General features: G+C 39.8%; 1 protein-coding gene across 1 annotated transcript in view; it reads right to left on the bottom strand.

Annotated features, from left to right (window-relative positions):
• Positions 1 to 214: 214 nt before the first annotated feature.
• The window catches only part of LOC111874640 (microtubule-associated protein futsch), a 74352-nt gene continuing 62472 nt past the window's right edge, over positions 215 to 12094 (bottom strand). Inside the window, exons 12-18 of the mRNA XM_023870296.2 lie at positions 10598 to 10926; positions 8730 to 8902; positions 6645 to 6756; positions 5440 to 5548; positions 4712 to 4813; positions 3320 to 3587; positions 215 to 3126 (exon numbers count right to left, since the gene is read on the bottom strand). Coding sequence (XP_023726064.1) covers positions 1073 to 3126; positions 3320 to 3587; positions 4712 to 4813; positions 5440 to 5548; positions 6645 to 6756; positions 8730 to 8902; positions 10598 to 10926 — 3147 coding nt within the window. The 3' untranslated portion in view covers positions 215 to 1072. The remainder of the gene's footprint in view (positions 3127 to 3319; positions 3588 to 4711; positions 4814 to 5439; positions 5549 to 6644; positions 6757 to 8729; positions 8903 to 10597; positions 10927 to 12094) is intronic.

The following is a 12094-nucleotide window of genomic DNA, read 5'->3' on the forward strand; positions in this document are numbered from 1 at the left end:
GAAAAGGAATGAAGAACAGGATATTATTATTTATGCTTTTATGGACAGGTTACACCAGAACACTCTAACCTGGATCTACCTTATAAAACTAAGAAGAAGAAGATTATAAATTATAAATTTATAAATGAGATAGAGGCCTGTAAACTCCAACACTGCATTTTAATATATATTGCCTGTAAAAAATGAAATATAGTGCGTTCGCATTTTATGCAAGGATGCTCTCCTGAAGAAACCTGTAATTCAACACAAATTTTTTCATATGAATAGATGTAATTTTTAAGGATTTGCATTACTTCAAACTTTACACAAAAAGTGAGATTTTTTAAATATTTTTATATTGCAATATTTCAAGTTCACATAAAGTGCGACTGCACTGTACCTGATATACCCAAGAGCCAAGGGTAAACCCTCTGACTTCCCTATTAACTGTGAGCTTCACCTATGGCATTTTTTTGAGAAATGACAGAGAACTGTTAGTTACCTTAGAGGTTAAATTAATATCTTTGGGTGCTTGTGTGCCACACAAGGTAAAATGCAGCCTTTAAAATGCCTCTTGAGAAAAAATAATAATTAACGTTAATAACACAGAATATGTAGATATTTATGTTTCCATACCACTGCTATAAAAATTACTTTCCCATCTTCACAACATTCCATGTCTGTCATTTAAAACATCTATCACTTTTCCAGTATAAACGTTTCGTGCTGAAACTCTTTTAAATATATGTTACTGTATAACATCATATAGTACATTTAATCCACTGTTATTTACACCTATTTACATTTCACACAACTAAAACTTTTCACAAACTGACAAATAGTTCATCCGTATAAAACACAGTTCAGTTGAAGTCATTAAACTACCTTCTTTCGCACTTCCTACATCTCTGATAAAGTTTATATTGTTTGAATAAACATGTGATGTTTAGTTGCACTTTCAAAATATTCATGACACACTCACTAAGAAGGAAAAGTTTCAAGGAATTAAAGAACATATGAACAACCTGTTCAATGTCACAATCATCTGTCCCAGCAAATTCATCACTGAAAGCAATCACACTGCCTCACCTTGCTACGTGTCAAGGTCATCCTCTCGTTGGCTGGAGAAGTATGACACGAGGCCACCAAATTCACCACCACCTTCCTCATCGTAAGATTTACTGTTGCTGCCATCTGATGCTTGCAAACTGTGAGAGGCATCTGGAGAAGCATAGTGGTCTGGGTAAGGCGAACCCTGGTATGCTGAGGGAGGGAGGGCATCATCTGCGGCAGCTAGAGGTGGAGGAGGTGGATATGCACCATAATGGTAATTGGGTGGTGGAGGCGGGTGGTATGGAGAGAAATTACCAGGAGCAGGACTCCTGCCCTGATGTGGAGGGGGGGAATGTTGAGCTTGCTGCAGATGATTTCCTGCTGTTGTCGAGGGTGGGAACTGTGACTGAGGGTGTCGGCCCTGGGGATTTCCATCGGCAGATTGAAGAGGAAATCTAATAAGAGGTGGAGGTACTTGTTGATGCATAGGAGGAGGAACTACTCGTGTATAAGGTGGGGGTGGTGGGGTGCTGTGGGAAGTTGGCGATGGTCCAGGCTTTCCAGCCAGTGGGCTTCCAGCTGATGGAGGAATCTGAGTTGGTGGTTGGTGTAGAGGAGAACCTTCTCCCCCAGGCCGAACACCATTGTTAGGTGCAATTGCAATTGGACCTCCACCGGAAGGTGATGGGTCTAAAGGATGGTGTGATGTATGGTACAATTGTGGTCCTTGAGATCCAGGGCCTGAAGTTCTCATCCGTAATGGTGACATGGCTGTCTGCTGAATAGAACCTGGTGGTGGGCGGATGGGAGACCCTCTTGGGCTGGCATAATGTGGTAAACATATTCCTGGACTGCCAGAGGGAGAGCTAGTGAGAGGAGGAGGTTGTCGGTAGGGCGATGGAATACGGCCACGAGCTGGAATTGAGTATGATTGTGCTGTACTTACAGCGCCCCGACCTGAAGGACCAGTTCCCACACCTAGTCCAGATCCTGAATTACCCGAACCTGGGCCTACCAATGGTAACTGATCATTACCTGGACCACCAAAGTACTTGTGTCCCATGGCTGTGGCTGCAGCTGTGAAACTCTGTGGTCCACCTGAAACAGGTTGTGACTGCAACATTCGTGTTATGACACTACTGCTTGAATGTGGGGGCTGTGTACAGAAGGGCAGTTGCTGTGGCTGTTGGTTTGGACCTGGGAAACAAGATGATGCCATACCACTCAGAGGTGTTGACCCCATCTGACCATTAGCAGGGAGTTTTCCTGCTAAAGCAACACCTGTGGTTGTGGTGTCAGCACTTGCAGCAGCAGCAGCAGCAGCTGCTGCAGCAAGTGTTGCTTTCCCACGACCTCTCCCCCTCCTTTTTGCTGGTGTTGGTGTTGACACTACTGGGGCAGGTGATGATGTACAGACCACCGGCAAAATGATAGGTGGAACTACTGGCAGTGGCTCTACATTCTTTGAAAGTTCTGACTCAATTTCTGCACTCTTCTGAACAGGGTGTTTTTTGTCTGCAAGTGTACTTATCAAAATAGGCTGTACAGATTCAACTTCATCCAATTTCTTGGCCTTCCTACCCCGCTTCTTTTGTTCCTTCTTCTCAAGCTTCTTAGCTTCTCTTTTCTGTCTCCGTTTCTCTTTAGCCTTGGTTAATTCTGCCTGCTGAAGGGCCAATTCAGCTTCTTTCACAGCAAGGAATTCATCATCATCTTCCTCTTCTAACATCTCTTTCTCAAGTAATTCTTCTTCCAGCATTTCATCCATTTCTTTTTCTTCATCTACCAACTCCTCTTCCAAAAGCTCTTCATCCATTAGCTCTTCCCTTTCAGCCAACACAGTTCCGAGCCTTACTTCACCTTCTTCCAAATTTTCGAACTCTTCACCAAACTCCTCCAGCTCATCCTCAGTATCATCCCGGATGATCTGCTTCTTCATTCGTGTTGGCTTGGCCTTCCTTGGTTTCCTTTCAGTTTTGTTTTTCTTCTCAGTTTTAGGTTTGTTTGGAGATCTCCTCTTCTTCACAGCTCGCGGCTTCTTTTCAGATTTTTCTTTCTTCTTCCTTCCCACTTTCAATGGAGGCTCTTCCTCAACTGAAACATTTCAGAGTTAGCTTCAAAATATGCTAACTACAATTAAATTGTGTAAGTACATAAGACAAATAAATGGAAGTGATAACTTTCCTAATACAGTATTTACCCACCTTGTAATATAACGCTCCTTGACACTAATAACAAAGTCAGCCCCCCCCTCAAGGTTTTGGTTATAAAAATGAAACAGGCTAACCTGACTGAATAGCTGGTTCCTTTCTCCTTGGCTCTTCTTCTACCTGTGATCCTTCTTCTCGATTTTCAGCCTCAACTTTAGCTTCTGCTTTCTCCTCAGGTTCAGGTTCAGGCTTATGTTCAGATTTGACTTCTGCTTCTGCATCTCCCTCCACTTCTTCTTCACCTTCTGGTTCATCCTCTTCCTCTTCCAACATCATCTGTTCTTCTTCACTTGCCACATACTCTTCCTCACTTTCTAGCTGCTTAGTCACAGCCTTCATCAATTCCTGAAACAAATAATAATAACCTGAAGAGTTCAATCTCCTGGGGTCTAAAGCCATGCATGCTGTTGAAAGTTGACTTTCAGTGACTATAAAATGTTATATCCCAGAAGAAAGAGCTTGTAATAATCACCACTTTGAGTAACTCAGATGCTACAAATTAATTTACCTGCTTCAAAGGCAATATGGAAGAGTAATATTACACTGATATATTGGGTTTTTGGACTTTATCCATCGTCCTGGTTTTTAAGATAACTAATAAAAACACGACGTTTCGGAAACTGGAACAGAATAGCTGTTTTCCTTCACCTGAGGACGGAAACAGATCCAGTTTCCGAAACGTCATGTTTTTATTAGTTATCTTAAAAACCAGGACGATGGATAAAGTCCAAAAACCCAATATATCAGTGTGTTATACACCATCGTCAGAATGCTATAGCAACTACTAGTAATATTACAGTATTCTTCTATAATGAATATTAACTTTTTGGTCTTCCTTCCAATTATATTGCACCTTTTATATGATATTTCATATGGCCCTCAGTGTAATAAGTAAAGAGAATAAGGGTGACCAGGCACTTTTGGAACTTAAAGAAAGACATGAACAAGATAGGAAATGTATGCATAACATAATAATTCTGGCATGTTTACTCCCTTTTGTATCATCTTGAAAATTGTAATACTTAAGGAAGAAAGCATATTAAGTTTAAAATGCATGTTTCACTCTTTTTTACTCATTTTGTTCAAAACATTTTTTGCTCCAACAAATATTAGTAAGATACGCTCAAGACACACGTATGTAGGTCATCGGACAAAGTGTCCGTTACTACTGCCCAATTTTAACTCCCTCCCCAAAGGGAGTGTGTTGATGAGTTTCTGTAGAATTTCCAATGCCAAATTCCATGAAAATCCACTCAATGGGTGGCAAATCATTACATACAGAGATGGCAAAGCCGACAGGAGTACTTAAGCAATTTTTCATTGTGAACATACTAAAATGACTACTGGGCAATCACAGAGTCATGTCAATGGAAAATTATTCCTGCAGCAGATTAATTAGCATAATGTTCAAGCCCTCTGTATTATTTCACAGGAGACACAGTTGGGTTTGATTTATTCACTTAACATACCTCTTCACTCTCTGATCCAGCTACCTCCTGATAGTTGATCTTTCTACCACGTGTTCGAGGCAAAGGAGAGGTTTCATCATCATCCAAGCCTCCATATTTTATCTGAAAGCAAACAACCATTGCAAACAGATGTATATGAAGAGTAAAACTAAGCCGCACCATAGCTCAAGCGGTTAGTCGCTGGCTTTCCACTGTGGTGGCCCGGGTTCAATCCCTGGTCTGGTCAAGTAGGATTTGTGGTGGACAAAGTGGTGCTGGGGCAGGTTTTCTCCAAGTACTTCGGTTTCCCCTGCCAATCTTCATTCCACCAATTGCTCCACAATCACCCTCACCTATCATCTGGGGTTGGTACAACAGGTCAGAAGTGGCAGCAGTACAAGGGACTTAGTCTCACCCCACTAGCAATAAAAAAAAAAAAAGTAAAACTATGGTTTTGTTTCTTTCCCTCTGCATAGTGAAATATTACATCAAAACTTTCATAAACAGTTTGCTTCACTAAAAGTTCAATTAACTTGAGTTAAAGTAAAAAAAGGGAACATTCTTGCATCTCTGTTAATGGCACATCATTAAAAAATAAACAATGTTCTGTTGTGATTCAATACTGACTGTAAAACAGTGAATTCTTCATACAATTGGAGGACTCTTTGAAGAGGGAATTAGCCTACTGCAATGCTGGAAACATCATCTTTCAACTCTTTAATCATCTTAAGATTATTAAATATTCTTACCCTTGGAGTCTTAGGTTTATTCTTATTGTATTCATCGTCCAAATCTTTCATATGCTTCTTTCTCTTCTTCTTCTTTGACTTAGGTTTGTGACTGTCCAAGTGATGTTTTCTGAATATCCACAAAAAAAATACAAATAACATAATAAGAACTATAATATTTATAAACATATCTTTTGCGCATTACTAACATTTTTACTGCCAAAATTAACTTATATGGACCACAGACAATGAAACAAACTCAAATATCATACCCAGACACATATAAGACATAATCCTTTCTAATATTTTTTTCCATACAGTGAATAATGTGAAAATGAATGAGCAGAAGGTATATATATATATATATATACTCTTATACTGCAATACTTAAATTTACTTGAATTTTATGGACTGGGCTAATGCCAATGTCTTCCAACAAAGCATGCACAGTCATGTCCGCCCCATATGTGCATGCATGAAAGATGGGCATAAAATAGAGTATTTCATTTCATATTGGATGTTCCCATCCCTGCACCAATTAACATAAGTTTTTCTTGAATTACATGATAAGCTCTTTTTAATAATTAACATTTCACTGCATTTTCCATGACCAAGGATGATCTGATGTTCAGGAGCAAAATTCTAAACCTCAACCAGTATTTCTGGTATAAGGCTTATGTGAAATTAATCCCTCAAAAATATCCTTAAAATTCTATTGTTACCTTGATGTGATTACTACGAGAATTTGCAAACTATTTCTTTATAAGGTAAAAAGGTAAAATTTCCCCTCTGCATAAACAATTAAGCATCACACCATGATGGCATAAGAAGTGGAGGTATAGTGCCAATATTCTTGACCTTGGCACCAGATGGTGGTGACTAATCAGTTTCAGGCCCCTGCTACTTCACATCCCCCCCCCCCTCCCAGGTGAACTCCTCATATTGACTGAACACAAGGCTGGGTGGGCTCTGGAGCTGGTATAAACACGTGGAAGAAAACCCTCACCCTGCTGGAAATCAAACCCCTAGTTCCTGGCCATCCAGCCCACAGCCTGTCACTTCACTGACTGAGCTATCCCAGCTTCCTGTTTCCTTATACCTGTATGAAATGATCTGTCTTCTGGTTTCAAAATTTATCAACCATTTACTCTCTTACGTCAAGGTGCTTTCAATATGAATCTTCTGTAATCAGTTGGCATGCAACAGAAATAGAGATTTAGATTTACCGCCTTTTCTTCTGTCCCCATGTTGAATCACTTTCTTCACTATCCGAGTCCTGCCACAATCGGCGAGTCTTTTTGCGGCGTGGCTCTATACTTTCATCACTGTCATCATTAACTGCAAAACCAGAAACAACTTCACATTACTACAATCTCTGACATAATGTGTTTCATATTATGAGCTTACTTCTCACATACTATTACGGCTTAATGATGTTCTTGTAACAGTGCAAAATCTATAAGCAATATAAAACCCACTCTGCTTCATGTCATTACTGCACAGTAGGTTTCAAAAATTCAATCTGGAACAGGATACATTACACATATATTTATTTATCTTCACATATACAGACAAGAAGTTCTGGGAAGAACTGCCTATTTTCCTTTGATGACACAGACCACATACAAAAAACACATACAACAATTCTTCTATTGTTGCACATGTATTAATTGCCACAGTAATGTTTTTACTGAGCTGTTGCCTAGCAATGATATGGAGATACACCTACAGGGGCTGATGGGAGGGACTAATGAAATACACTGTTGAGGTGGGCTCAGGTGCTGTTATATACATACTGAATTTCATAAAGATTGGTTCTGGCATTCAAAAGTTGATAGAGGGGATACACAGACAACATGCTGATTTCATAAGCCTACTTTCTTTTTTCAAAATACAGAAAGTATGCTAAAATTGTCCCAACTGCATAAAAGTTATCTTATGACAGATTCTGACTTTTATAATATTGTCACATGTTGAGCCAGTTACTAGATAGAGAGTAATGAGTCAGTTGCAATCTAGCAGTCGATGAGTCGAGTTGTATCGAGTGAATGGAAATGACTACAGGAGAAGTATTTGTGATACTGCAGATGACAGTAGTGGTATAATTGTAAATGGTGTAATTGTGAGAAAAAAAAGGGAGGATGTAATGGCCAGAGAATAGTCACTGCAAGAGGAGTAGCCAAAACAACAGGAGACACAGCAAGCACAGCAACGGAAAGAAAAAGGAACGGAATGTACCATTAGGCTGTTCGGGATGAACAACCTTTAGAAGGAAGCAGTGTGACGTGGATGGCGCAACAACAAGTAGGGGTCACGTGAACTCCACGTTCTCACAAGTGACGTCACATCCCCCCCATCCTTCCATCATTACACAATGCTCGGTAAACACCCCTCCCTGCTAGGCTGTGATGTCACGCAACAGTAGTGCGTCTGTTGCTAGGCAATGGTAAACATGGCGTCATGCAACAGGGGAGCCCATGCAATGACTGTTGCTAGGCAATCGGTAAACACAACGTTACGCAACAGTCGTACCTATCACGTAACCGTTTTTTGTGTTGTCCGTGCCGAGCCTAAATAAGGAGCAGCGAACACTATTCAGTAGTGAGTACTGAGCCAGTAACTAGAGAGAGAGCAACAAGTCAGTTGCAGTCTAGCAGTCGCCGAGTCGGGTTGTATCGAGTGAATGGAAATGATTACAGGAGAAGTATTTGTGATACTGCAGATTGCAGTAATTTGGGAAATTGTAAACTGTATAAGCGTAAGAGCGAGTGGAATAAATTCGCTTGATCCAAGATGGCGTGAAGTTATCTGTCACATGACATACACCCAACATGTGACAAAATATATTCTTGATGGCAGATTCTTATGTGAGAGTCCTCAGTGTTGTCCAACAGAACTTACTTAAAAGATAAAGCTGCCCCTGCACTTAACTAATTAAGTATTATGCCATGAAGGCATATAGGGGAGTGGATGTATAGATCCACATTTTCTTGACCTTGGCACTAGTTGGAGGTGAGTGGTCAGCTTCACGGCCCGGCTGCTTTACCCCCAGGGAAAGAGGTGCCAGTACCCATTGGATAGGTTAGGTGGACCCCAGAGTCAATCTGGATGAAGTGGAGAAGAGAAAATTCTTGACCCTACTTTAACCCCTCGGGTGTCCAGCCTATAGCCAGTCACTATACTGACTGTGTTATCCCTGCTTCCCAGAACTTACTTACAAAACCTAACTATTAATGTACACAGTGGCATTAAGGCCAAATTTACTTGCATTACTCTTTGAATTATCTCAGTAATTAGCCAGATAAACTTACTAAATTCTTTATCAAAGCGAGTAATACGAGCTCGTGTTGAACGGCGAACTGGTTCTGCATTCCTCCGGCGCCGACCTGAGCCTCCCCTACGATTTCTGCCTACCACATCGGAATCTTCACTCTCATCTAATTCCAGTTCTTCTTCCTCTTCCTCTTCATCTTCATCCTCTGAGCTGAAATAGAAATATAATAAATATACTACACCAATGTGAAGAAAGAAAATGAACATCATTATTTACAAGGTAGTCCTTAAAAGGTGAGAAATTATCTACATACAAATAATCATTTACATGACTCAATTCTGCATCATGTCTCCTTCATACTACTTCCCTTGGGAAATAACATGCCAAGCTCAGTGATTCTGCCACCACTGGCACATCTTAAGCTCTTCCCTCACAACAGAATTATGCACCTACTTGGAACTTTGCTGCAGCTCCAAAATGTTATTAAATCCCTTCCCTCTATGCAAATATTACGTTTCTGGACACTAGCCATCATACTGTTTTTGTCTAAAACACTGTTCTGTTTTTATTTCAAAACACAACTCTTTGGATACTGGATTCTGTCTACATCTTGGGGTAAAGCCTACTCAGTTGGGCCCAATCAATAGAGCTAGTCCCTATCTCCAGACATCTGTACCAACACAAGACAGGGTATACAAGCCAAGCACAGCATAAACCATCTGTGGGAGCTAAGACAAAATATTAAAGTTTTAAAACCAGCATATATATGAGGCTTTGCACCAGAGAACTATCAAAACAGAAGTCATCACTGGATAGACATATTCTCCACATGGTACCAACACTAAAAACCACTAATTTTCCCACTCAGTCTACACTGGACAGAGTTGTAGTTTTTTTTACTTCTGTGTGATAACAACAGATGGGAGAGATGTCCTTACTACTGACTGATCAGACAGTCTATCAGAGGCATGTAGGTGGAGTGTGTACACCTTGAGCAAAGAAAGCATAACAGAATAGAAATTAAGCATGGAATATTCTGCATACAGTGATGTCCCTATTCCTTTTCTGTTTCATACATTAACATGAGGTTTTCATTAAATGGGAGTTATGCAAATTAAATCAAGTGAATTAAGTGTGAATGAATGTTGTTAAATTAATACTGCTGCATTATAGAAGGTAATCAAGACTATTAAGTTAAATCAAGAATCTGAATTATGAAGAAATAATTTCTCTATATATGTAGTTAAAGAACAGTTTTTCCACAAATAAATACAATTACACGATCACTGACATCAAATTAATTCCTAACATGAGGGTAAGTCAATAAGTAAGTTACAAATGGATATAGAACTTAAAAAAATAAAGAGTACTGATTTGAAAAATGATTTTATTTCTCGACATAATCTCCCTGTACATTGAGGCACTTGTCCCATCGTTTCACAAGCCCCTCCAAACCAGCCGCATAAAATTCTTTGGGCTCCTGTCGGAACATCTTCCCAAAGATGAAGATATAGAAAGGGAAGTCACCGCCTGGTTCTGACAGCAGCCCAAAGAATTTTATGCTGCTGGTTTTCAGGGGCTTGTGAAATGATGCAACAAGTACCTCAATGTACAGGGAGATTATGTTGAGAAATTAAAGCATTTTTCAAATCAGTACTCTTATTTGTTTAAGTTCTTTATCTATTTGTAACTAACTTATTAACTTACCTACGTACATTAATGACATATGAAATAAAGGCTGAAGGTCAGTCAGGAATAAAGCCTAGAGTGGTTTTGGTGCATGTTCAACATGAGATCACTCACTAAGGATTATGCCTGCACAGTAACAATTTCCAGCAAAAACAGAAACAAGAATACCATAACAACTTCAAAAGAAATTTAAAACACATTAAATCACTGCATTACCTGGTTCCCTTGAAGTCTTCATCAGAGTCAGCGTCATCCTCACTGCTAATATCGAGACTGTTAAGACGTCTATGTTTCTTCCTACCCAGAAACTTCCTCACTGGTGGAATATAGCCATCTTCCTCCTCTTCCTCAGCTTCCACTGCTTCTTCCTGTTCATCCTCTAGCTCTGTCAATTTTCCATCTTGTTTGGCATTCTGACTATCCTTTTCCACTTCCTCCAATCCCACACCAGCAGCTGCCAACTCTTCCTTCTCTGCATTCACAATAGTAGCAATATCTTTGCCTCTGCCTTGATTTCCAGCTCCTTTTACAGCTTCAAGCTCATCCTAAACACATATACATATTTATGCTCCAATAATACTACATCAAATGTTCAATTCCATGATTATATCCAGCAATAAACAAATTGAGAAATACACACAGGCTGTATACAAATAACTAGCCCTTGTAAATGTTCACCTTAATTAATTTCACATTAAACCTTCCCATACTGGCAGTTTATTTATTAAAAACAAGGTTGAAAGAGGATGAGTCGTTATCTTAGAAACTATTGTGAACTATGCACATAGTGAATGAGTGGTTAATATTTTAACCACATTATATTACTAAAATATTACAATTACAATATTACTAATTCTTCTCATTGCATCATAAATCACCACCAACTGCAGACCACACATGATAGAAAAGATGTTAAACCATTACTAAAGAAATGGATATCATTTCATATCTCTGATAATTCCAGTGGGCCTCAATATTGTTAGGAGCTGGGATAGCGCAGTTGGTATAGTGACTGGCTACAGGCTAGACAACACAGGGGTCAAAGTTTGAGTCCCAGTAGGGTCAAGAATTTTTTCTTCTCCACATCGTTTAGACTGGCCCTGGGGCCCACCCAGCCTCCTATACAATGGATACTGGGGGCTCTTTCCATGGGGGTAAAGTGGCTGGGGCATGAAGCTGACCACTCACTTCCAACTAATGCCAAGGTCAAGAAAATGTGAATCTATCGCCCACAGCTTCATGGCATAGGACTTAATTAGTTAAGCACAGGAACAACTTTAATTAAAAAAAATCAATGATGGGTGTTTGGTTCATTTCTAATTCTGCACTTTGACGATTAAGACCTTTGTGCTTTCCACCTCAGTTGACTGACATGCTTGTAACTCATTTTCTATTCAGACATCACTTTGGTGTTACGTTATATAGCTATCTACAGTCAGGTTGGGTGACCTTCCCACTCTTGTCTGCCACAGGCCTCTGCAGTCGTGCAACCACAGTGACTTTGTGGGCAATCAAATATGGCATCTAACCTTGCCTTCATCCACTTCTTATCATGAGTGCAAAGTTTTTCTTTTACATGCTACAAATGTATGACATGGGAGCTCTGGCTTTATTTCCCTTCCTAACGAAGTTGTGCTACGGTTTCTCATTAACCTTAAAAATCCATTGACCTTCGTTGGGTTTGAGCCTATGAACTTTGGGCCCAGTGGCAAC

Source organism: Cryptotermes secundus, unplaced genomic scaffold (assembly GCF_002891405.2).
Source record: "Cryptotermes secundus unplaced genomic scaffold, Csec_1.0 scaffold56, whole genome shotgun sequence".
NCBI lineage: Eukaryota > Metazoa > Arthropoda > Insecta > Blattodea > Kalotermitidae > Cryptotermes > Cryptotermes secundus.